The sequence below is a fragment of the Patagioenas fasciata genome, chromosome 24 (genome assembly GCF_037038585.1).
Source record: "Patagioenas fasciata isolate bPatFas1 chromosome 24, bPatFas1.hap1, whole genome shotgun sequence".
Lineage (NCBI taxonomy): Eukaryota > Metazoa > Chordata > Aves > Columbiformes > Columbidae > Patagioenas > Patagioenas fasciata.
The window spans coordinates 5426819-5451936 of NC_092543.1; the positions used below are offsets into that span (position 1 = coordinate 5426819).

Genomic DNA, 25118 nt, shown 5'->3' on the forward strand with positions numbered 1-25118 from the left:
CTGCCTCCCAGTCTGGTTTTACAAAGGCAGATGTCTCGAGGTTGGCATTGGTGCAGTTGCTCACAAGTGTTACAGTTTTTTGCGGTGCTGAAGAACGCGGATATTTGAATTGTGCATTCCTCGCGAGCTCTGATTGATGTTGCCGATCTCTCGCAGGTGGGAGACATCGTGTCTGTTATCGATATGCCGCCGAAGGAGCTGACCACGTGGTGGAGAGGCAAACACGGATTTCAGGTAGGCACGAGCATCGCACGTGATAATGCAACTTAAATAAAGGCAGGAAACTCTCAGCACGTTCACAGGACGTGTTCCCAACCGTGACACTGAGTCGACAGCTGGCCTGATGTTCGTGAAGCTCAGGTTGCTGCCCGCTCCAAGGCAGCTGACACTGTTATGCAAATCATCCCATTCCTTCCACTGTCTAACACAAGATCAGGCAGAACATGGAGGATGCGGAGAAAAGCAGTTGGTAAGACACTGACTTGGAGAAGGCAGCGCACTAACCTCTGCTTCACATCTGCGTTTCTTGTGCAGCCTTCACGTTCCTGGTCTCTGGAAAGGTTCTAGCAGATAGATATAGGTGGAATTTTCAAAATATCCCAAGCATACCTGAGAATTATGTACCAAAACTTTTGTGTTGAAATGTCACTTTCCTTCCAAAAAAAGAGTTGTTATTCCCTAGCTTGGATTTTCTCATTAAGAAATTTTGGGAAAAACAGAACCCAAAAGCTACTGAAGGTTGAGGTAACTGACTCTACCTCCTCACTCTGCAGTGTCTCACATTTCGTCTCCATCCAAGCAGGAGGGATTTTCACACTGCAGCTGCTGTGTGTGAGTAGGCGGAATTCAGAGTTTGCCCAGGAGAGGATCAGGATTGACCAGCCACTTGTGTATTTTGGCCTGGAAATCTTCTCAAAGTAGCTCAGCTTTTCCCTGACAGACCTTTCTGTGCCAGATCCAGACCGTGGTTCTGCCGTTAATACCGGGATGTGTGCGGCTGGACCTCCAAACACGACAAATCCCAGCTGAATGGAGCATTAGCGCTACTATTACATTGCCGTCTGATTAGCCAGGGCACGTGAGATACGGCCTTGTTGGCTTTGTATCAGATGTGGGAGTTCAGATAATATCTCACTTGTAAAATGAGAGCAACGTTGACATATGAGAGCTGCTCTGAAATTAAATTTGTTCCTAGAGTTACCATACTGATACTTCTTGAACAAACTTGACTGTTGTTGTTCTAGTTTTGAACAGTGTTATGTCTTTGTGGAACTTCTGTTCTGCTCTTAGAAGCCCTAAAGCTGTATTAGCTGTACTATCAAGTTAATTAAATGCTTTAGCATGACTCGGAATGATCCGTCTATGCCACATTTGACTTCCAAGTGAATCAATAACACAAACCAAAACTACTCTGTGTGCTGTGCACGAGTGCAGGCATGTTGCACAAAACAGACCCGAACAGCTGCGGAAATACAGCACCGTGTTTCGGCTTAACAGAAAAATCAGGGGTGGAATAATCTCGCGTCTTAAATTATAAGCAAGGATCTTTCACAATGTGACTCAGATTACTGAACCACACTGCTGGAAAATGCAGCAGCCGCAGTATCTGTTTCAGCAGCTCTCGGGATGTGTTCGCACAACTGCAGAAGATGGAGTTAGCGTGTTTTAGGCAGGTACTACCTGTCAACTGGGATGGGGAACAGCCTGGTAACTTCATAAGTGATGCTAACTCAGTTCTTACTGCATTTTTGCTGTGAATTGACAGTTTTTGTCATTTCTTCGAAATGGACTTATCAGAGCTTTTCATTTCCATGAAATGCCCTTGGCTACCAAGAAACACAAATTCTAGTGTTCTACTGAGAGGGAAAGAGTTCTAACCTGTGTTTCAAGTTCAAGACCCAGAAGCTATAAGGATGCAGAAGTACATTTCCTGTTTTACTGGAGTGTTTTGACCACCCAAACTGCTGCAGTGGGACAGGAATTCAGAGAAGGGAAATTTCTCTTTGGTGTTAGTACACCAGACCTAGAGATGTGTTACGGTTCAGTGCAGAAATGTACTTGATGAATACATAAAATAGTGCATAGGTGAAAAATAATATTATCATATTATGTGTAAGAACTGATGAAGCTCTGCAGGCTGTAAAGCATTTATTATAGGCAAACAGTTCTGTTCGCATTTAGGAGCAATAGCCATTGTACGCATGAGAGGAAACTGTCGATTCAGTCATTTTAATTAATAAAATAAATCAGCAAAGACTGTCTTGCCAGATAGTTGTGGTTCTGATAAGGGCTAAAAGGAGGAGGTCCAAGGACCAAATGTTTGGAGAGTTTCCTCATGTTACTTCCCAGGGTTTTGCTTTGTGCTGGGAAAGGAACCAGGTTCGCTCAGATGGACCCCAGTTTACACTGGAAATAATGTCTTGATGGGAGGAGAGCAAGGTTCTGCCGAAAGTGGGGAAAAACCACTTCTTGCCTTAAAAGAACTTACCTGGTTTTGGGCATTTAAACCAGCTGTGACTCGTGGATGTCTGTGCAGAAGTGCATTTATTTCTGCAAGTATATTAGAAGGAATAACAGGTTTCTCTGTGTTGTGCAAATGAACAAGAGGCAGCTCTACAGATCTCACCAGGAGAGCCAGTCCGATAGGTTGCAGATGTGTTCCTTTCCAACCGCAGCTTTGATTCAGCATGGAAATCAGTGTATTCCTTGCCAGGCAGAGCTGTCCTTGGGGAGTGAATCACCACACTTGTTATCCTTCAGATTTCAGTGCCTCTCTGCTGCACCTGATCTAACGACTGCATCACAAGACACTTAATCCTCTGCAGAACAAAACAACCCACCAGGCTTCTTATCATTTTCTCTGGTTAAACTAAAATGATTTTAAAGACATTTTTCCTCAAGCCTTTTTCTTTTCAAATGCCCTTAGTGAGTCACTGCTTTCATTGTAAGGTTGTTACCTAAATTACAGCCACCTCCACATTAACAGCCTTCCAGGCCTCTTTGTTCTCCTTTTCCTTCATGCTTTGTCTTTTCCATCAGCAGCTCTGTTTCAGACAGCTGAATCATTAAGGACAGGCCCTTTTTTGATGCACAACTGCCCTTTTGATGTTCTGAATAATTGTGTCTTTTGGCTGGAGTTTCATTAGTTGCACTACTGCTCAACAACGAGCTGCAGAACTGCTCCAGGTGACACAGAACTATTCAGAGTGTGCATAACTGGACCAGAATGGACTTTTGCAGAATTAGCCTGGACTTACATAAGCTTGAATTGGTTGCTTTCAAACCATATTCCATGCTGAACCTGAACCATGCCGTAGTATGGAATAGATTTCCCCAAAAGGGATGTGTTGTGTCTTGGATTGGTCAGGAGTAAAACAGTGTTAGTTCATGCTTTTTTCCCTCCTTGTGCATCATTTTTTAATAAATAACATGTCTGTGATGTTCACACAGGGTACCAATTAGTAAAAACGGCCTGGGAAGACAAGAACACATTTTTGTGGCTTTGGAAACAGCAGTTCCTAAGTGAGAAGCCCAAGTTTGATTTCTGGTGCACACGCACAGGTTTGGGAACGCAGCACATCGTGATTTAGAACAAAAAGAAAAACATTTGGAATAAAATTTAACCCATACATTAGCGTATATCAAAACAAAAAAAATACCAAATGTGTTTCGTTTTCCACTTATGTTGCTGCTACTTTCTCATTTGTTCGAGTTCCCTCCTTGAACACTGAAAATTATGGCTGTTACTTTGACTTTTCCCCATAAAGCCTCATGTATCTTCCAGTTTTAGCAGGAGCTGGCATCCGGATGGGATGCACCCCCGGGTGCTGAGGGAGCCGGCTGAGCTCATTGCTGGACCCCTCTCCATCACCTTTGCCAAGTCTTGGGAAACGGGAGAGGTGCCTGAGGACTGGAGGAAAGCAAATGTCACTGCAGTCTTCAAAAAGGGCGAGAAGGAGGACCCGGGTAACTATAGACCCGTCAGCCTCACCTCCATCCCTGGGAAACTGATGGAACGACTTCTCCTTGGTGCCATCTCAAGGCAGATCAGGGAGAAGAGGGGCATTAGGGGCAGTCAGCATGGCTTCACCAAGGGGAAGTCGTGCTTGACCAACCTCATTGACTTTTATGAGGACATAACAAGATGGATGGATGATGGCAGAGCGGTGGACGTGGTCTACCTTGACTTGAGTGAGGCATTGGACACAGTCTGCACAGCATCCTCACAGCTGAACTGAGGAGTGCGGTCTGGATGAGCGGGCAGTGAGGTGACTGCGAACTGGCTGAAGGGAAGAAGCCAGAGAGTCGTGGTCAATGGGCAGAGTCCAGTTGAGGCCTGGATCCAGTGCAGGGCCTCAGGGGTCAGTGCTGGGGGTGGTCAGTAGGTCAGAGAGGTTCTCTTGCCCCTCTGCTCTGCCCTGGGGAGACCACACCTGGAATCTTGTGTCCAGTTGTGGCCCCTCAGCTCCAGAAGGACAGGGAACTGCTGCAGAGAGTCCAGCGCAGCCACCAAGATGCTGAAGGGAGTGGAGCATCTCCCGTGTGAGGAAAGGCTGAGGGAGCTGGGGCTCTGGAGCTGGAGAAGAGGAGACTGAGGGGGGACTCATTCCTGGGGATCAATATGGAAAGGGGCAGTGTCAGGAGGATGGAGCCAGGCTCTGCTGGGTGACACCAGTGACAGGACAAGGGGCAATGGGTTCAAACTGGAACACAGGAGGTTCCACTTAAATTTGAGAAGAAACTTGTTGGGGGTGAGGGTGTCAGAGCCTGGCCCAGGCTGCCCAGGGAGGTTGTGGAGTCTCCTTCTCTGCAGACATTCAAACCCGCCTGGACCCCTTCCTGTGGAACCTCAGTTGGGTGTTCCTGCTCCATGGGGGGATTGCACTGGGTGAGCTTTACAGGTCCCTTCAACCCCTGACATTCTGGGATTCTGTGAAAAGTGAAAAAAGCTATAGTAGCTGTTGCAGAAATATTTACATACAACAGTAGGCTGTGCTTTCCTCCTTCGCTTAAGGTGTGTTGTGATTTTTTTTTAACCTTTAGATGACCTTGTATTTATCTAAATATATACTACCCTTGCTATTAATTTTTTTACGTTGTCAAATCCTTTAATCCTGGCTCAAATAGTGTCTTGCTACATCTGTTCAGATAAACTCTTGGACTAAACTCATTTATTTATACAAAATCATGGAAATCTTTCCATGGGAGGAGAAGCAGCATCTCTTAAGTGAGTGGGAACAAGGCGCAAGTTAGAAGTTATGACCCCGAGGATGCTCTCGTGGGGATCTTGCAAGAAAAATCAGAATAAATAAGTCAGAAAGTGTAAACCATCAGCACTGGTACCAATACGTTAACATACGTTAACATACGTTAACATCAGGGAGCTTGTCAACAGTAGCACAAGTAAAACTTCTCTTTCCCTAAAAAATCCATTATAATTATTAGTTGTGAACATGGCAAATATGATACATAGAAAACAGATACAGTGGTTTATATTTGGAGAAGGTTCCAAGATATCTCGAAGCAATGACATAAGCGTCTTGGACCTTCTTTCATTTCTAAATTCATGTTTAGCATTGCATATTACATCCAGAAACAGGAGAAACATCATGTTAACAATCAAAGACAAATGAGCTTTTGATTACAGTGTGGGATTTTGGGTTGGATTTTGATCCACCGTTTTTCATTATGATTAAGGGAAGGCTGGTGTCTAAGTACTTCAGGTTTCTTTGTGCATCTCAGGCACGGGCAATTAAGAAAAGTTCTCGAAGCATTGAGATTGAAAGAAATTCTATCATTTCAGTCTCCCAAATGTATCATTTGCATGAAGGGGCTGAAACTCATAACTTAAAAATCATCTCCTGTATCTCTTGCACAGGAAATATCCAAGAGAGACTCTCAGCTATAGGAAAGTATTCAAAAACCATATAATGCATTTTGTTTGAATATCGGTACTTTATGTGCCGATCAGCCTTTTCCTCAGCATCTCCTGGCAAAGCAGCATCACTGAGCTATGAGCTGCACGAAAATCACCGCTGCATCACGTAACTCCGAGACATCATCTCCTGGCAAACCCGGCACAGCCAGCGAGTGCGCGCCTGGCTGAACCATCCGTTACTTGGGGTTTGGATGGGATTTTCGGTTCTGTGAGTCACTTGAGCAGAGGCGTCCTCTTCCTGGGACAGAACGTTGCCTTTGCTGGGTTCCAGGGGCGTGGGGAGAAGTTATCTGGTTTTACTATTCACTGTCACTTCCCTTAGGGAATTGGAATCATTTCAAGGTCTGTGGTGTTCACCTGGACGCACCACGCCTGACACCACTCCTAAATTGCTTGGAGTTCTATGGGTGAAAAATCAACTTGGAGTAGGAAAAGATGGGGTTTTATTCATTGGATCCATCAGGGAATTGTGTAAGATGGATAAACAGAGAAGGGATTTTTTGCCAGACTCGCAGTGCTGTGGCTCCAGGGAGTCTCCTAGCTGGACTAACGCGACTGGCAGCGGTCCTGGGTGCGTTCAGCTGTCCCCAGCGCATGCCTGACACGGGGCAGGAGATCCTGCTCGCAGCGGTGGCGGCGATGGAATTACATGGTGCAGCACACAAGCTGGGTTGGGCGAAGAGGTAGGCTAGGAAAAGAAAATCAATCTGGTAATAAGCACTAAGGATAAAAGTTGACAGCGTCTCCATTCTGGTTTGACTTTCAATTGGGACGAGAGCAAGAAGGAAAACACCATGGAGAAAAGGTTGGGGAGTGTAAAACTCCCGTCTGGTCACATCTTGAAACCTTAAACAGCGAAAGGGAAGTAATTTCACTTCTCCCCAGATACGAAGATATTTGAGGGGCAGGTGAACTTCTGTGGGCACAAAAGCCCTCCCCACACTGTTGTTTCTAACCCTTCAGCTGGATTAGTGTCTGCAGGATCTCTGAGAGGGGGAAAGGGTCAGTGCAGGAACGCTGCAAATTAGCATTTGAAAGTAATTAGTCACCAGAACCTTGCTTGAACTGGGGGCTTGGAGTCGTCTCCATTGTCAGGGATGCAGCAGAGAAGCAGCTGCATTCAAGGCTGTCATAATTTTTTGTGGAGCCCAGGGTGGGTCATTGCATCTTCAAATATTTGTAAAGGAGAAACTTGCCTCTGGGGTTTCTTTCTGGAATATTCTTTCCGTTCCAACTTGATCAGCAGATCCACGGAGAAATGGTAACAGTTGAGTAGCTCGTGTGGTATGTTTGTCAGCTGTTCTCTGAAATCACTTTTCAGTAATGGATATTGTGGCACTATTCTCCATCGTCCTTTGCTGATAGAGAAACTGAGGCACGACGGCTGCACTGGTTTGTCCGTGGTCAGAAGCAGATATGAGAGTACACACCAGCAGTACTGGCTCTTGTTGGAGATTCTTTTTGCTACCTAGTGCTGTTTCTTCTTAAAATACTTGGTTTTATTTGTACTCAAATCACTGGGTTCTTACTTACAAACTCATTTTGCTCTCTGTGTATTTTATTAAACCTGCTCTCACTTGTGAGATTGAATGTCTTATGCTGGTCATTTTATGTTGGATGATGTTACAGAGCATCAGGCAAGCAGAGTTTGAGGCAAACATTTAACAGTTCAGATCTTAAAACACCACATTCAGTTTTCTGCCTCTCTTTGTGTTTTACTACAGGTTGGATTTTTTCCTAGTGAGTGCGTTGAACTGATTAACGACAAAGTCCCTCAGTCCGTGACCAATTCTGTGCCAAAACCAGGTGTGTATGACATTTTATGACGCAGTGACATTAAATGGAGTTGTTTTTGGTGTTCCATGTTTAATATTTCCTTTATACGTACCATGTTATAATCTGTGTGTTGACTGTCCTTTTTACATACCACGTTATACTTTCTATATGTATCATCTACACTTTAACCCTCTGGGAATCGTTGACACTGTTGAATGTCTTTCATCTTCTGCATGGTTTGAAAGGTTTATAGCTTGTAAGTATATAAGATACCTTCAGCAATCTGTAACTACTGATTCCGGTGGTTCTGGTTGTCCAGAGCATGTTGTATATTGGATTTTTTTCATACAGAACATATAGGCAACCCAAAAATGTTCATGCTGGCTTAGATGGAGCAGATTAGGTAGGTGCTGGAAACTTCTTTCTGTTTGGGGATTGATGGAAGTAGTCAGATATAACGTAACTTGGAATTGTAATTGCTTCTGCTTTGGGTATCTGGCGCCATCTACTTCCTACCGCCTCTGGACAGTGGTGTATGGTGTGAAATACGGGCAAATTAACAGCAAGATCTGCTGAGGAAAGGAAAAACAAACAGAAAATGAGATGTTGGCTCTGATTCTGCTCCGCATCCGAGTGTCCGCGGGAAGTGGTTGCAGATAGATGTGCTGCCATAACGAGGTATCTGCAGAATTCAATGGCGGTGAAGCTTTTGTTTTATTCTTCCATTTAAAAACAATACTATACATTCCTCTATATAAAGACATATCTGTGTATCTTGTTTATCAAGAAGAGCAGTTTGAAATTGCTGATCTTAAAACGTCATGCAGCCGGCAGCTGGAGTTGGAAAGCTGGTTAACTGATGTAGTTTTCATCTATTTTCTCTATTTTAATGATGTTCCTTATCTTATAAAATTGCTGGCTTGATACTTTAAAACAAATAGATGTGATTCAGAAGTTTGACTTCCACTGAGGGAAATGCATTTTATGGGATCTTGTGTTAGAGCTCGGAACCTTTGGTTCAGTGGTAGAAAGCCCTGAACACCCTGAGCTATTGGTGCACGCTGCCAGGGCAGGGAAGGGGTTTTCGCAGCCATCGGTATCTCCAGCCTTTGTTATTTCTGGGAACACGCGAATGCATTTGCTGGAACCAGTGGCACGTAGCTCAGAGCGACTCCAAGCACTGCAGCAGGTGGTGGTTCCGTGAAAGGATCTGCCTCTTGTTTGAAGTTAATCTCTAAATACCGGGATCGGTCACTTCTCTGTCTGCTGAGGCATGTGGGCAAGGGCAACCTTAAACCTAAATACAGGCCGGACTGATAGACACAATCACAAGCGTTTAGTATTAAATACAGCTCAGGCAATTAAATGTCATGAGCTGCTAGTGAGTAGTTTCTTGCTATGTTCTAATGAGATAACAAAGCAGCATAGATTAATAGATTCTGTTTGGCTTTAACAGCACCCCAGGGGGTGGATTTCCTCTTCCAGTCCTGGGAAATGTTGGTTATAGAGTTGATACCAAAAGCCCAAACCCTATTAAAAGTAATAAGTTGAAAGATGCTGCCAAGCCATGAGGCTGTCCCTGTTGGCCTTATAACTAAAGGCAAAAGGCGCTCTAGAGCTTTCAGATGTAAGGGTTGCTCCAACGAATGTTGCGGGTGTTTCTGTAATCCTTCCTGCCCTTCTTTTGCACACACAGTTTATGGCACCATCTCTTTGTAGCGTTATGCTTTCTATTTTTCCCACCTTGGGAGGTAAGAGTGCTGGAAGGAGTCGGGGAGGAGGTTCCTGTGGGTACCGCACGTTGAATGTGGTGGTGGAGAACTCGAGAAACCCATCTGCCTGGAGTCTAAAATGATGTCTGGTGCATTTAATGCATTCCAATCGATGGCTTAAACCGATATTTCCCATACGCTTTAATAGCCACATAAATTAATTTCCTCCCTTTACCTACACTTCAAACATCAGATTGGCTTTTCCCAATGAACAGAGACTTTTCTACAAGGAACCGCTTGGAGCTTTTGTCCTTACTCGACATTAGCCGGGTATTTCATCTAGAATTAATGTGAAGCTTTAGATTTGGGCTTGATAAGACGCATTTATCAACATGCAAGCTTTATTTTCTTTAATCAAAATATGCTGTGCAGAGCATCGAGGACATTTTGTGTCTCCAGCATAAAGCTCTTTGCCGTGAAGGAATTTACAAACATAGAGCTCCGTGTGTTGTTTAATTGTCCATAGATTTGGCTGGGTTGAGTAATCTAATGGAAAGCAGATGGAAAGCGAAGAACTTCCTGCTCTGCATTTTTATTATTATTTATAATTAGAGGGTTTGATTTGCAGAAGTGATAGGGACGGCATTTTAATAGAACCATAAAATATTGCAATGGTCTATAATGCAGTGCAAGCAATGAAGAGGAGACACAGGGGATGGGAGAAGAGGGTTGGATTGAAGTGCAAACTCTGCTTTTAAAAACAACAATTTCCTAGAGTGTGGAACATCAGTGATAATGCAGCCGCAATAAATGAGCGAAAATGGACCGTACAGGAAAACTGTCCATTTGATTCAACTCGGAAAATTAAATGTAATAAGAAAGAATGTTGGGTTTACCTTGAGTCACCTCTGAGATGTATTCGACACTGAAGTCTGGATGATCAAAGTGATCGTCTCCTAAAATACTGCTAGGGGTAGATATGCTTGCAGAGATGGAGATATATATGTGTGTGTGTGTGCACAAGCTATTGCCTGAAAGTTAAAGTCAGCCTCGTTATTGCTCAGCAAAATTGTTTAGCATTTTCCTTTTTCAACCATCGTACATACGAGAAAGTCATCCAAGGAGGAAAATGGGCTCTCAGGAGGCCTTGGAAGTTACGTGCTGAGTGGCGTTTTCTCTTTAGTGTTGTGTTTTCCCCCCATTTTTTCGTGTCCAGTGCTGTACAAAATGCCCTTTTCTCAGGTGGGATGCTCCTATTTCCATTTATGCAAAACCCCCGTGGAGTTGCAGGAAGGTCGTGTGTGCTCATTGAACTCCACATTTCTTGAGCACCCTCCTTTTTTCTGATGTTTTCCTGTATTCTTACTCACATTCAATGCACTAATGGCAACTTCTTAGCCTAAATTACTATATTGATATCTAATATTTCATAGCTAATACCATTTACTGACAATTTAGCTGCGTTTCAGTACTACAATAGATGGAATAATCTCGTACTTATAAAGATTTTTATAGAGATACACAATAAAGGTTGCATTTGAATGTCAGTTATTCAGTGAGAAGTGAATCTTTTAAATATTCATTATGCCGCTTAGAACTAAAAAAGTGAATAGCGTTTTTGGGTTATTTTCCTTCTAAGTGATCACTTGCAAGTTGCCTGTAGGTTGTGACGGTGTTTCCGCTTCTCATTCACTTCTGTCCATCTCCGGTTGGTCTGTCCTGGGAGCAGTGTGTCTGTCCGTGTGTCCCTCCTCATCATTCTGCATATTTCTGGTTTGACAATAGTGAAAATCACATCCTGCGCTTCACCTCATGCAATTTGTTTCGTGTCTTTGCTGTCGAGTAGCATCTTGTTGTGTCCCAAGTCTTTTCTGCAGTCTGTGCACAGTAAATTCATTTGTTGGAAGGTTTGTAAAGGTGGGGGCAGCTGGTTTCAATGGGGAAACAGATGCGGTTTGCCGAGGGTCCCTTAGAGCTTCAGTGAAGAAATAAGGGATAAGTAGGTAATATTTCCCCTTTTAAAACAAAACAAAGTAGCGTTTTTTAAACTTTGGAGTCATTCTCACCCTTTCCTCAGTCTCGCTCGGGACAAAAGAACTAATAATTCTTGGGTCCTTGTGTAGGGAATAAAGCACCAAACAACTTGAAGGGTTGGGTCCGCGGTCGTGATTTGCGCTGCATAGAGCTAAGCTGAGCTTGATATGAAACGAACCCCTTTTCAATGGGTGTTTTAACCATCTGCTTTCTGTTTGTTTTCTTTTCAAATGACACCTTCCCAGTGTCCCCTGCCCACGGAGCCCGTCCAGCGTCCTGGAGCTACTTCCCCCCTTGTACGTTTGCATTGATTCCTTTTTGCTTTCCCTCTTTCTCTCCATATCTCTTTTTTCCTCCTGTACATTCGAGTCAGTAGCACTGATTTTTTGAAGGATATTCAGGGAAAACGAAGCAAACCTTTAGGCTATCGTGCCTTTTTAAAAGCTCTTTGGGTATAATACAGCAAGGAAACAAAGAAGCTGGTTCTAACTCTTTGCTGTTGGACGTGATGCAGTCGTTTTGAATCAAGAAAACCATAACTGAAAGAAATTAAGTGCCAGGCAACCAAATACGACATGTCAGTTTGAAAGAAAGAGAAGTTAAAAATAGTGATGGGGAGAAATTAAACATGGCTCTGGAAGTTTGTTAGATGAAAGGTTTTAAGACGAATAGAAGGAATGGCCAGGTTTCTGGTTACTTTTTTGGCCCTCAGCTGAGACCTGAATAGGGAAGCAAGGGCTACAATATGGTTTCGAAACTGGGGCAAAGTGCCTCTGAAAATGAGCTCTGAATCTTTAGTCTCCCGACCAACCAAAGACCATTACTGTGCAAGCTGCAGCTATGTTTAGAGTCACTAGCACTTGCCAATGTCAACTGAGGTCTATTTGATATAATTTTTTGAGCTCTTTTTACAGTGAAAACTCCGTTTACAGTGATATGTGTGTTTGCACTGGAATTGAGAATGAGCATCCACTCTGCTCGTACCTGAACCAGCTTTAAGCCCAGTAGTTCAGGTTCCAGCAGCATCCTCCTTCACCCCCAGCAGCTCCAGTTTGCTTGGGATTTGGCTGCTTATTCAACTTATTTCATCTCACCTCATCTCTTTTGTTTTGCTCTTCATCCTGTGACCTTGGCGTATCACTGCGTTAGACCTCTTTTTGCACATAGACGTTGCTAGTCAAGGATCCTTTGGGTCTAGAACATGCTAGAGAAGCAACACCTTAGAATGGATAATGCTGAAGCCTGGATTTCTCTGGCACTATTTCTCTAATCACTGTCTCTACAAATCAAACTGTTCATCTTGTTCCAGGAGATATTTTAATGTAACGTTGTCCTTTCTCTTGCCTCCTCTGTGTCCCTCTGCCCACCCGCCCTTTAATGATGTGCAGATCTGGAGCTGGATAGTGTAAAGCCAGGCTCTGCATGTCTTACAGAGGCTCTGAACCAGGCCCAGCTGAGCTCAGGTAGAGCCCATTAGCTACATTAGTCTCTCGGTGTCCTAACCAAGTCTAACAGTGTACGTGGTAGCAATAACCGTTTACTAACACCCTAGGTTTGCTTACGGAAGCTAGATGTAGTTGAAATAGTTAGTTACACATTTTTTACATATTAATATCTGTTGGCTAAAAAAGTCAATGCCTAATTCTAGGAATCTACCTTCTCACAGGCAGATTTTCTGCGAGTTATTTCGTTCAAGTCAATGAAGTCCAAATCTTCAGAGTCCCGCTTAGCCTAAACTGGGTCTTATATTGTGAATGCTCTGCAGTGTCGGTGGCTACGTGGCCATTAGGCTGTGTACCGTAAATTAGCTTGTCTTCCCCCAACTGCTGACATTCTAAATATAAAGTGTTCTTCTTTTCCCAGGCTTTCAATTTGTGCCTCAGAAAGATACATCCAAAGAGTGTGCCAAACCTATTTGACCATGCTCTGGAGGAAAGAACTTGTTTGAATAAGAGAGAAAAGAAATGTGGTTAAATACTATGGTTTTATGGCCACGGAAATGTGTACCCAGTTGCACAGCGATCGCAGCAAACAACTGTGTTGTGTTGTTGTTGTCATGGCAACGTTGATATAGCTTTTCAGAACTAACATTAAGTAAAATTAAAGCGTTCTGGTGGAACTAAGGAACTGAGGGATGTCTCTGGTACGTTTTATGTCAGTTATTGAGAGGTATTTGATAACAGACGTTTCAATTTTGTTAAATCATATCTAGACTTCTGTTTTCCTGCATCACCCAAGTGCTTTAAGAGAAAATTTAGGTGGAATTTTAGGAGAGACAGAGTAGCAAAGGATAAGATGGGTTTTCCAGCAGGTAATATCAGGGCTTTACAGTAAGGCAGGCAACATGTCACACTTGCAGAATGTTCAGACAACGTGTTGTCCTATTGCATCCCATCTGCCTGCTGAAATCCTGCCCTGTATTTCCATCGTCGTCTTCTAAAGCCACCAAGGGCGGATTTATTTGTTAATTAGGCTTTATTTTATTCCAGTAATAAGTGTTGGATGCTTGTGTTTTTTAGCAGTATTATTTTGCCGGTAATCGTTTGCATCTTGGATACATTAGGAGAGCCAAACTTAGTCTTCCATCATTATGTTACATTTCTTGCCTTCAGTGCAGTGAATTCTAATAAAGTGCTTATTTGTCTGAATTGTTTCACTAATTACCTGTTTTCAGGAGAAGGGGATTTATTGCCGTGACTGCGCAGGACTGAGCGCAGCTCTGCGACGTCTGTTGCAGTGCTCAGTCTTTTTAGGTCCTTAAATTCCTGTACAGAATTGAAGTACAAATCACAACTGCAGCAGCATTTTCTTGCTTTTCATTCCCTCGGAGTCTTCCCTTCCCTTTGCTCTTCCCTCCTTGTTTCAAGTGATCCTTTCTCCTTCTTTTCCTGCCCATTTTTTGGCAGAAATAGAAAGGGATGAGAACTGTGGGCTGATCTGTGGAAATGCTGCTATATAGAGGATGCATCTGGTCTGCTATGAAAATCACACCATCAAAATCTGTGATTCTGATGGGAAATAAGAGAGAACAGCTCCCCAGAGCCTGTGTGCAAACTCAGAGTTAGAGATCCTGTGTGTATTAGACAAGCAGGTGTGGGGATGAGCATCCCAGCAGCACAACCCGGCTCCTGCCATGGCCATGGAAACGTCTCCAGCCCTTTCTGGGGGACTGAATTCAACAAAAGGTGTATTTTGAATCTGAAATACTTCTCCTGTCTACCTAAATAAAATCTCTAAATCTTGCCTAGCTCGTAAAGGAGAGACGAGCAAGAATTTGAAGTATTTCAAATAAGTTCCTAAGGATACACAACATTAGGAAGTCACTGCATTATTTTCTTCCTTCTTAATCCTTTAATCCTGTAACAGTGCGGATGTTTTCTGACAGCAGCAGTAAGAACCGAGCAGGCATTGTGGCCGTATTTTTATGCACTCGTGGCTGTTTCTTGCCCACAGCCCGTGGAGTTTAGGTACTGTCGGTAGTCGCTGCAGTATTCGCAATCTGTGCAAACAGATGTTTTTGTACCATTTCTAGGTGCTATGGAAACACATCCTGATGCTTATCAGGTACCTGTGAACAAGTTGGTTGACATTTTCTTCAAGACGCCTGATTTGAAAGTGTGGGGGATTTTTTCCTGTAGAAAAGAAGGGGTTTGGGTATTACTGATGAAAGATCTGAGCAAGCAGGAAACTTGGTAGGGTAGGAGACCTGGTTGTTTGGGGCAAGGAGAGAAGTCTGGGCTAAACCAAACCGGCATCTGCGGGCTCTGGGGATCCGAGATGAGAAGGACACAGTTTGGTTCTGCTGTTTCATTTATGTCTTTTTCTTAGCTGAATTAAAAAGAGAGTTTTCTAACCTGTTACAAGACCTGTTTGTCTTCTCCCTCCCAGCCCCCAAAAGGGGAGTATTTTTAATTTCAGAAACAAATATCATGTGTGTAAAGCAAGGAGTTTACAGCGTTCATTATTTCACATGAGCATTGCCTTGTACCCTGTGTAATTATTCGCACAAGTGCGAACCGAGTGAAAAGGGTGATTGCTGGGTGACCTTTGGCTGCTTTGAACAATATCGGGAGCCGCGCAGGTGCAGGGAATCAGTGAATGATTCTGTCTCCAGACTCTCATGGTTTTTCCTGGCATAGCTGAGTCAGGTAGAAGTACTAAAAAGATCAGACCCAAAGCTGGCACAGCCAAAAATAAACACCAAAGCCCAACCAGCGCATCTGGCATTTCCACTGGGAGGCACTGGTGTGAGGAAATCGGCCTCTCCTGGAGTCACAGGGAGGAGGACGGGACAGATGAATTTCTGCATCATGCCCTTGCGTGGGGTCGCTCACAGCCTCCGACACCTTTCCGAAGAAGCTGAACCCAGTTTTGACAGGTAATTCCATGGCAAATCCTGGCTGTGTTTCCTGGGGAATTCTAATTGCAAAAGAAAATGAACAAGTGTGGTGTACGGATCTGTGCAGTCTGTACACATCAGGCCAGAAGTAATTATGTAGAACTGTGTATAATAAAGAGAATTATTAGTGTTTCTGTTACGCAAACCTTCACGGCATTTAGGACTGGCATGTTTAACCTTTTTTTGAGAGGCTGAATCCATGGAAATAGAATGACCGCTTGTGGAATAAAGCGGTGGAAGTTGGTGAGTGCGCCAATGTGCTATTGATAAGGCCAGTTTTCTTTTCACATGTTGTGTGCTTCCTTCTCACTCTGCTTTCTGCTTATTCAGGTTTCGTTCTATTTAAACTAGAAGTTTTCTTCCTTTCTCACAAGCTCTGTCAAAGTGGGACTGAACTCTAATAACAGTTGGCTTGAGCAAAACTCTGCAGTTATGCTAAAAGCTTTGAAATCACGGGAAAAGGCAGTTTGTCCTGCGCTGCTTTTCCTCCTCTTTTCTCCTGAATAAGTCTGTAAATTAGTCCCAGAGCCAAGCTGTGACTTAGAAAAGTCGAGAGGCTTTGCTGATCTGAAGTTTTATCTGCCAGATTTCGTTTAGGAGCTCGTGTCAGTGCCGCGCTCGTTCTTTAGCATTTAATCCCGTAGTGGGGAGTTTGCATCCAAATCTCTGCTTGTTCTCATGGGAACTTACTTTTGCTCTGTTACCTGCTTGCCTGTGTGTTATTACATCCTTCCTAACTGCTGGTACCTTTCTCAATGAAATATTTGGACTATTTTGCTTGCAAACCTGGACGGCCATGGCAGAACATGGCTGTGCCCACCATCCTTGCCCAGGCTCTCTGTGAGCTTTGGGAACTGAATGGAATCATTCTGAGGTTCTCCCGTGGCAGTCTGTTGCATGGTGTGCTGTTCTGACACAGATTGGGTTAAGCTCCCGGTCTGCTTGCATTTATAATCTTAGTTTCTCCCCAAAACTCTCTTTTAAAAAGGGGCTTTTGTCTATTCGGGCAGTTCTTGTTTTACGAGTATTTGGTTGCAGGATAAATCCAGCTGAGTAAGAAGCAGCACTGAAAAACACTGGCTGCCCAACTTTTAATAACGGCTGGAAGCTTCCTTCGGTGGTTACATTTACCAAACCAGAAAGTGGAAGAAGCTCCAAGGATATATTAATAACATTTTTTGGGTTACTCTGCCTTCCCTGTTCTTTTGTCTGAAATAACTTTTGGAGAATAGGTTAAACTTGAGAATGCTTTAAGGACTGAATTTGTGACAAGCGTGTGGATGCAGCCTTTTTGTCCACGATCTGAAATGCTTGGGCTTGTTAGTTGTGTTGAAGAGAGACGTTCATTATCTTAATCTTGTGCTCCACTGCAAGCTGATGAACACAGAAGAGATGGAGAATGCATCTCTTTGCCTTGTTTTTGTTCCTGGCAAAAGAAATCAGGAACAGAAAATAGGACTCGGTGTGAAGATGAAGGTAATACCACCTTTCCAGCTGAGGGAGCTCTGCATTCCTGGTCATGCAGCTGTTATATTCCTGCTCTGATTCGCAAAAATGGGATTGTGCCATCTCTGGCCATTGTTTGAAACTGCACGGCAGCAAATGGGGTGAACTGGAACAGTTTGTCACAATGTGCTTAATCAGCCTTGCAGGGTTCAGCCTGCCCAAGCCCCTGATACAGGGACCATATAACACATCCTGGCAGGTTTGGGTGGCTGGGAGTGCTACTACTCCACAGTTTTTTGCTGTTGGAATGGTTGTACATGCATGGTGCATGTACATTTTGAATAGTGTTTCTTCTGTTGTATTCATTCCCCGTTTGTGTTGGGATTTTACCAACCATCAATGGATTCGATAGGAAGAACACTCCTGGAATGGGGAGTTGGTACCAGGAAGAAGGTTTTTGTATTCGAAATTACACATAAGCACATGTAAAACCGGATTTAGGAGTCATGCTTGGCTGCTAAGGAAAAAAAAGTAATGTGATAGTATGATTGTTGTCCAAGCAAAACAATTCCAGTAATAAATACCGAGGATACTAAGTGGCTGGGGAACAAGCATTATTTGGAGATATGAGTCAACAATTTTCAAAATAACACATTTGTTTGATGAGAAACTGTGAACACCAAAAGGAATGAGTTGTACCCTTCTGATGACCGAGATGTCTGCATAAATAGAAGCAGATTCCTCTGTAATCCTGCTGACCCTGAGGTTGTCCAACGTATCTGGTGAGCCCACATTTTGAAGTGTGTGACGGCAATTACCGAGGTTGATACAATGCGCTGCGGCCTCGTTTGAACTGAGGAGCTTGGGGTCGGCGTGGTTAAACAGAACAGCAGCGGTGGCATTAATTCCTCGAGCGTGCCATCAATGCAGGTAACGCCACCAGCTCCTCCAGCACTACAGAAAGATGGGGAAACTTGGCTGAAGTTTCCCCAAACCTGTGATGCTCATGGGTTTGTCCTTGGTGGCCTCGGTGTGGCTGGGCAGGGCTGCCCCACATGGGGTAAATTGAGTTACGGCCCGTTGTGCTTTCTGCTCCAGAGCATGGTGTGTTGCTACAGTGGTTTTTTGGAACTGAGCATAACCTAGGTCGCTGTAAAATAATCCGTGTCGTTTTGCTTTGTTTTTAAATAGCAGAACTCCCAGAGAGTTTTTAATTGTGTTTGTTTTCAGTGATCTGATCGATGCGGCCACAAACTGTGTAACAGCCGGTCGAAGTGGGAGGGGACGTAATTTCTTTAGCGCTGTAATTACATTAACAGAACAGACACCCTGGGTGCGAAGTGTCTCTGCTGTCCCAGAGCTCAGGGACGGATAGGCCCATGGGATGTGCTTCCATCAAAGCTTCCAGGTGTGCCCAGCCTTCCTCCCTTCCTTTTGGAGATGCTGAGACCCCTTTTAGCTTGCACTTGAGGATTTGCAGCGTGAGACCTGCACTTAAATGATGGTGCAGATGTACTCTGTGCTCTTTAAAACTGAGTTTTGCCATTGCTGCTCGGTGGTTTTTGGGGCACGCAGGTGCAGTTTAGCAGCATGCAAGGAATAAGAAAGCTGCGCATAAATTTGAGCGTAGCTCTCCTGACCCCATTCTTTGTCCCCGTGTGTTTTCCCAGCTGGAAAAGGATGCCAAGCCGGGTCCATCCTGATAACAGAGGCTGACGCGAGGTCACGGGTTATGTTGAGACAACCCAGAGGTCTGACACTCCATTGCCGATCCCCTGCCCTTTGTCCGCCCCGGACCGCGGGTCACTGCCCAGCCGGGGGTCCACAGGGCTCCGGGGAGGGACCCCCAGCCCCACTGCGCTCCGGGCTGCGCCGGCCGGCAGCGGGGAAGCGGGGCAGCCGGGCCGGGTGGCTGCCGGCTCCGCGGGGGAAGGAGGCACCTGCGGGAGGTGGAGCCGGCGGGGCCGGGCCGGGCTGGCCGGGGAGGGGCCTGGCAGGAGCCGCAGAGGCGGCGAGTGCCCCCGCAGCTCCCGATTGGCGCTCCGGGCCGAGCCGAGACCCCCGGGCTGCGACCACCGCAGAGCTGCGCTGGCCGCCGAGGAGCCGAGCAGGGTAAGAGCGCTCCCTTCTTGCTCCTATCTCTCTTTTAATTTTTATTTTTTATCTTCCTCGCATTAGCGTCTTTCTTATGTAAGCCTTGCAGAGTATTTTTAGGTTCCTGAGCCCACTTGTTGCTTAGTAACTCGCCGGCTATTTAATTTGCGGTTTTGGAGAATTAATGTATTTGAATTAAGAATTTTTCCTCGCTGGCAATGTTGCATCAGGAAAGAGGTGGCTTGGTATACAGTGCTGGAGTTAACACCTCCCCGCTGGGGACAAGGGTGCCAGGCTGGGCTGGGAGCGTCCTGCACATGGACAGGACATTGTGCCTGGAGCAGGACTGATCTTACACAGGAGCAGCACTATCCAGGCTCTTAAATGACTTGCGTGGTGGAGGGGTAACCAGGGATCACGTTTTTCGGCATGAGAAAATACCTGATGCTCAATGATTTCCAATGATGCTCTCTCATCTGACACCGTGGCTGCTGCTTGTGGTCCAGTCTGTTTCTGCTGTGAGAGTTGATCCTCAGGGATCTGTGCCCTTGGGCAGGGTGCCTGGCTTGGTCATTGGCTTCTCTTGCCAACCAAAAAGTTATTAACACCACATATCCCTCCCCCCCTTACTACTTATTTTACTTCTGTTTCCCTTTTGCTAATCTCTGACTTGAGGCTTGTCTTGCACCTTTCTAGTCGCTAGGTCTGTAGTTGTAAACTCTTTTATTGGATTTAGTTTGGGGTCATCCTGTGTAGCAGTCCAGAGCCTCTTTCATGTCCGGGATGATTCCCACCCAAATCCCGGGGGAGAAGGAATTTGGGCTCTCAGGCCCCCTCCGGCGCTGCCCACCTCGTCCTTGGGCTTGCAGAGACGTGAGCTCAGTGCTGCTGCTCAGATTTATACCTCGCTCCCAAAGAGGCAGCTGACAGATGGGAATGTCTACAATTTGAATTTCAATAGATTTTTGCATATCACTGTATCTTTTTGTTTTCCCTCCCTCCCCAGCCTGGCACGCTAAGGACACAGGATGCATTCCTAAGCATTAATATTATTGACGCTGCTGTTCAGAAGGGGGCTTCCTATTTAAAAATGCAAGTGCTTTGTTTGCTGGGGCCCCAGGGCAGCGAACAGCACGCTCTGAAAAATCAAATTCCCAGGGAGAGTTGTTACTGTGATCACTGTAGACACTTTGCAAGTAGCCATGGCTCGTCTGTTCGCATTTGTTCAGAAAACCTCCTAGAAGCTATAGTCCATTTTAAGGACTAAATGCCCTGCAGGATCTTATTATTTAAGACAGAGAGGACAGGAGGCCTTCCTGTTCCACTCTTCCCCCACCTCTTTTGTTCTGGGCACCACACAGGCACGATAAAAGAGTCTTGCTTGAAATCAAAGCTCTGGACTGGTAAGATAAAGGCAGAGAATAAAGCAGGCAAAACAATACAATATCTGCATTCCTAAGTCGTAGAAAGCAGATTTAGTTCTTTGCAAATCCCCAAACGTATGGGGCCAATTTTCATTTTAGGTAAAGCCTTTTTACACTTCTTCAGCTTTGCGAGGAGGATGTATGGGAAGACGTCATTTTCATCCTTTTTAAGGCTATTGTATCCTGCCAGTGCTGTATAAAGTGACTGTAATGTGAATGAGGCTCATGTTGCTCGTTTTCAATACTGTTTCCACTCCAGGTGAGTGGGAATTTTGCTTCCAAAGGCAGAATCAGCTCCGGCCTTAATGCAGGTGCACGTAGCAAAAGTATAATGAATTTATAAAGCCGGGGTTGTAAGTAGAAAAAGAACTGGAACTGTATCAATCTTGGAAGAGTAGGTGACTGTAATTTGGAAATAACTGGTCTGGGCTGCAAAGAGCTGCCCTCTGGCTAATGAAAGTGGAGATCAGCATCGGACTGGGAGAGCAGCAGTGATCTTACTGGTCATACTGGGAGTACCGCGTACTTCAGCAGAGCCTTCACGCCGAGGATTGCAGTAACAGCTGTGCCCTGTGGTTCGGGAAAAGGGAGGCAGTGTGCTTGACCCGAGTCTCCTCCTTGTTCCAGCTGGATTGCTCACGTCCCTTCCCAATGGAGTAAAAGGTGCCTTCCCAAAGCAAACACCCTCTCGCTCCAGCATTGGGCTTCGTCTGCCAAACTCCTAATTATTCACCTTCTGTTGTTTGTTGGTTCACGTCGGATCGCTTTTCATCCCTTGCCTCCTCCCACCACCCAAGCTGGAGCGAGCTGTGTGCCAAACCGGAGTGACTGGCCCGCCGTGGTCACTCCGGTTCTCCTGCTGTAGCTGATGTCGGGGCTGGGCTGAAGCGTGATCTGTGTTTGAGCGACTGCTGAACGCTCCGGGCTGCGTGCGTGTGTCCAAAGTGCTTGATGTTATTCAGGGTTGGCTTGGGTTACTGTCAGTTTGGGGAACATCTCCTGCAGCCCTGCCAGCAGCAGGAGGAGCAGTGTGGGTGAGGCTGCCGTGCTGCAGCTTCATTTAAACTGGTTTGAAGAGTTTTGATCAAGGAAGGACCCTGCATGGGTTTGCAAAACCATCCAGATGGTTTTTTAGCTTAGGTGACATCTTGACTCTTGGTTTCTCCACCCGTTTCCCTTGTTTGCAGCTATCTGGAGAGTATCTGACATGGAATTACCTGATTGATGTTGATGCTTCCTTGGTTATTGATGTTGATTCTTATCTGCGTGTTCTTCGTGCTACTGCACCATGTGAGGTTCAAGATAAGACGCTGATAACCTGTGACACCTTTCATGGGACACACCTTTGGGGTTGTCATAAAATAGGGTTTCTTGTCAGGCTGTAGGAATTCTATATTAGAGATACATTCAAGTTCCAGTATCACCTTCTTTTTAGTTCAAATTGAGTGTTACATGAAGGCCATTTGGGTGCAGTGTGTGCTTGGGTGTGCAGGGTCAAATGATCAGGACATCCTAAAGTGAAGTGAATGGAAGACTTAACACCATCTCCTGATGGACAAAGCTGAGCTTTAGTTGTCCTGCTGATACTGTCACCTGAGTCAGAACACTAATTTTCAAGGACTACGTTAAGATTTGCACAGAGGGTTCGCAAAATGTAGTATGAACGAAAGAGAAAAAAATGTATTGCAGGTGTTTCTCACTCATTGTCTCCCAGCTCTGCATTTCCCAGTGTGCTCCCCTTGTCTCCCAGTCCCATCGCTGGCTTCGTGACCTCTGTCCCGTCACCTGAGCTGCCTCATGTGCTAAATGCCCTCATCTCTATCGGTTTGTTTTCGGCTCCCACTTGTTTTCCAGTTCTGGCTTCTGCTAAATTGCTTCCTTTGAACCACAACCCATCTATAATTATTTCCTCACCTCCAGTTACAAGCCCTCGAGGTTTTACCTGCCAAGGCCCATCCCTGCTCCGTGTCACTCTTAGTCAGCGCTGCTTTTTTTCTCCAGATACAATTCAAACATGTTAATAGAATTAATAGATTTACCTTGTCAGCCCTTGTACCTTTGAAACCTCCCTCCCATTTCGCCTTCAGCTGACTGATTCCTATCTGCTAACCAGTCCCGCACCCCTCAGGGCAGGTATGTTGTACTGCCAGGAGTTAATTCAGAGCTGTCCCGCGGTCTGTTTGTTCAGGAGGTCAGGTCATATTATCTTAATGCTCCCTCATGGCTTTACAGCCTGAAATAAACAGGCACAGTTTGCTCTGGTATGGCAGATTTTTGGTATCGAACTTTGCTATCTGTGGGTAGGTGACAGTTGTGCGTCTGGCTGACCTTGTGCTTATAGTTCTTATTCCATTATAAAAACAAATTTGGCAGCAAAAAGCATGGAAAGGAGGTTTTGTCATTGTCAATAGTTCATGGGATTTGTGTACATTTCCTCATTGACACAAATAAACCTTCTTCAGACAGTTCAAACCGTAGCTAATCCTTGTGCGTATCATTACAGATGTGTGTGTGATCAAATAAATAACGTTGAAAGCAATCGATGCTGCTGGTCAGATATACTTTAGCTTTTGAATTTGCAGTCTTCTCTCTCTGGGAGAGGATTAATTAGACCCAAATGCTGCGAAAGCTGACAGAGGTTGTTGTATAATCGGGGAATGGTAACGTGCTGAGTGAGTCGCCAAGTCTCTGATGCCAGATGTTCCTATGCCAACCCAAATAAGCCGCTCCTCCAGCCTGAGCCAGAGCCTGAGCTTGGCAGGGACAAGGAAGAGCTGCAGTTGAGTTGAGATTATTGCTCACAGGCACAAAGGATGGCTCCAGAAGCCTGGGCAGATGCAAAACTGTGGTTTCCTTAGTCCTAGACTTTGTAAATAAGAACAGCAACATCACTTACCGGTTTTAATGACCTGCTTCACTTTACGTGTGTATGGTGCTTGTGACAGCTGGAAGCATGTGCTTATTCTTGGCTGGTTCTTGTCATCATAGTTAATTTTTTGAAGGTTATCGGAGATAGAAGGATATTTTTAAACTCTCGCATCTATGGAATTTCCAAATCTCTTCCTGAAAATCTTTGTGACCACCGATTGTAGAAATCAGTGTTGTTTTTGATGTGGTGTTGGTTGGTCTTTCTTCAAAACCAGCATCCTGTTCAAGGACTGCAGGACGGTGCTTGGTGGTGCATGGTTCCACATTCTGGATGGGTTTTTAGGGCTGTATAAATTAGCTTCCAAAATAGAATGTGCTGTGGCAGGAGGAAAGGAGTAAAACGTCTTGTTGCTAAGGAACATGACAGAGAACGGGGAGCTGTGACTCAGTCCTTGGCTGTGTATAATTTCTCTCCAGTAAGATGGGGGTCCACAGGGCCTGTCCAAACGTGACGGGATGGATATTAAAACGATTTACAGAGGAGGAGCCAAGATAACTGATGCTGAGTGGGAACCAGTTGAACTCATGCAGTTCAGTGTATTCCCGAGCGTTTGCAGAATCAGCAGCATAGGAAATACGTGGCAAAACCAAACCCAGTTTCCCATCTCGCAGTTCCTGGTGCTGCTCTTTCTGCAGAAGAGACTCTGGATGCTCTTTCTCTCCCCGCAGCAAAGTTTAATTTTAGAGGAGAATGGGTCTCGAGGGGCTAATAGCCTGGAAAAATTTTAGCTCGACTTGCTGTAAATCTGTCTTCAGAGAGGACGGATTTTGCTTTTGTTTTGCAATACCTAGCTGTGCTTTTTTTGCAGCATGCCCACACCTTTTTCATCTTCCATTCTGTGGCTGGATATTGCAGTTTGTTTATCTATTTTAAAGTATGCGGCCACACATGTTCTTGCTTTTGCCCTTTGGACCAAGCTCTCACAGCGGGGTTCTGCAGCCTGGAAAATGGTTGTTAATAAGAAGAGAAACAAAACTGGGAACACGGCTCAGCCTCCACCCTCCAAGGTTTTCCCTTGGAGTCCGAGTCTCCTCACCCCATATCAGAAAACATCCTGCGGACAATAATCCTGCAAAGAGGAGTTTGGTCCGAGCGTGAGTTCAAACCTCAGATATTGGAGGTGACAACAGGAGATAAAGCAGGTGTTCTGTATTTGTTTAGCACCTGTTTGTTTTCCCTTGGCAAAGTCTAATTAGGTTGCAGTGAGGATGTTCTATAAGAAATTGCCACTATCCCCTTCAAAATCCATTGCTGGGTCAGCTGGACATCCACCGGGCAAGCACCTACCTGCTTAGTGCACATAAATGTGCAAGATTTGATATCTGTTAATGTTTGCTTTCTGCTGTTTGTTTGCCGTGGTCTTTGG

At 45.0% G+C, this 25118-nt stretch overlaps 1 protein-coding gene across 7 annotated transcripts in view; it reads left to right on the forward strand.

The window, feature by feature from the left end:
* Positions 1 to 25118, forward strand: part of ARHGAP32 (Rho GTPase activating protein 32) — a 159343-nt gene that overhangs the window by 105011 nt on the left and 29214 nt on the right. For 4 of the 7 annotated variants that reach the window (XM_071798681.1, XM_071798682.1, XM_071798679.1 and 1 more), the window contains 4 exons: positions 157 to 234; positions 7663 to 7744; positions 11706 to 11756; positions 12849 to 12923. In XM_071798681.1, the coding sequence (XP_071654782.1) occupies positions 157 to 234; positions 7663 to 7744; positions 11706 to 11756; positions 12849 to 12923 (286 nt within the window). Of the gene's footprint in view, positions 1 to 156; positions 235 to 7662; positions 7745 to 11705; positions 11757 to 12848; positions 12924 to 19331; positions 19418 to 25118 lie in introns of those variants that run through there. The other 3 variants (XM_065855558.2, XM_065855559.2, XM_065855562.2) reach the window with 2 other exon arrangements.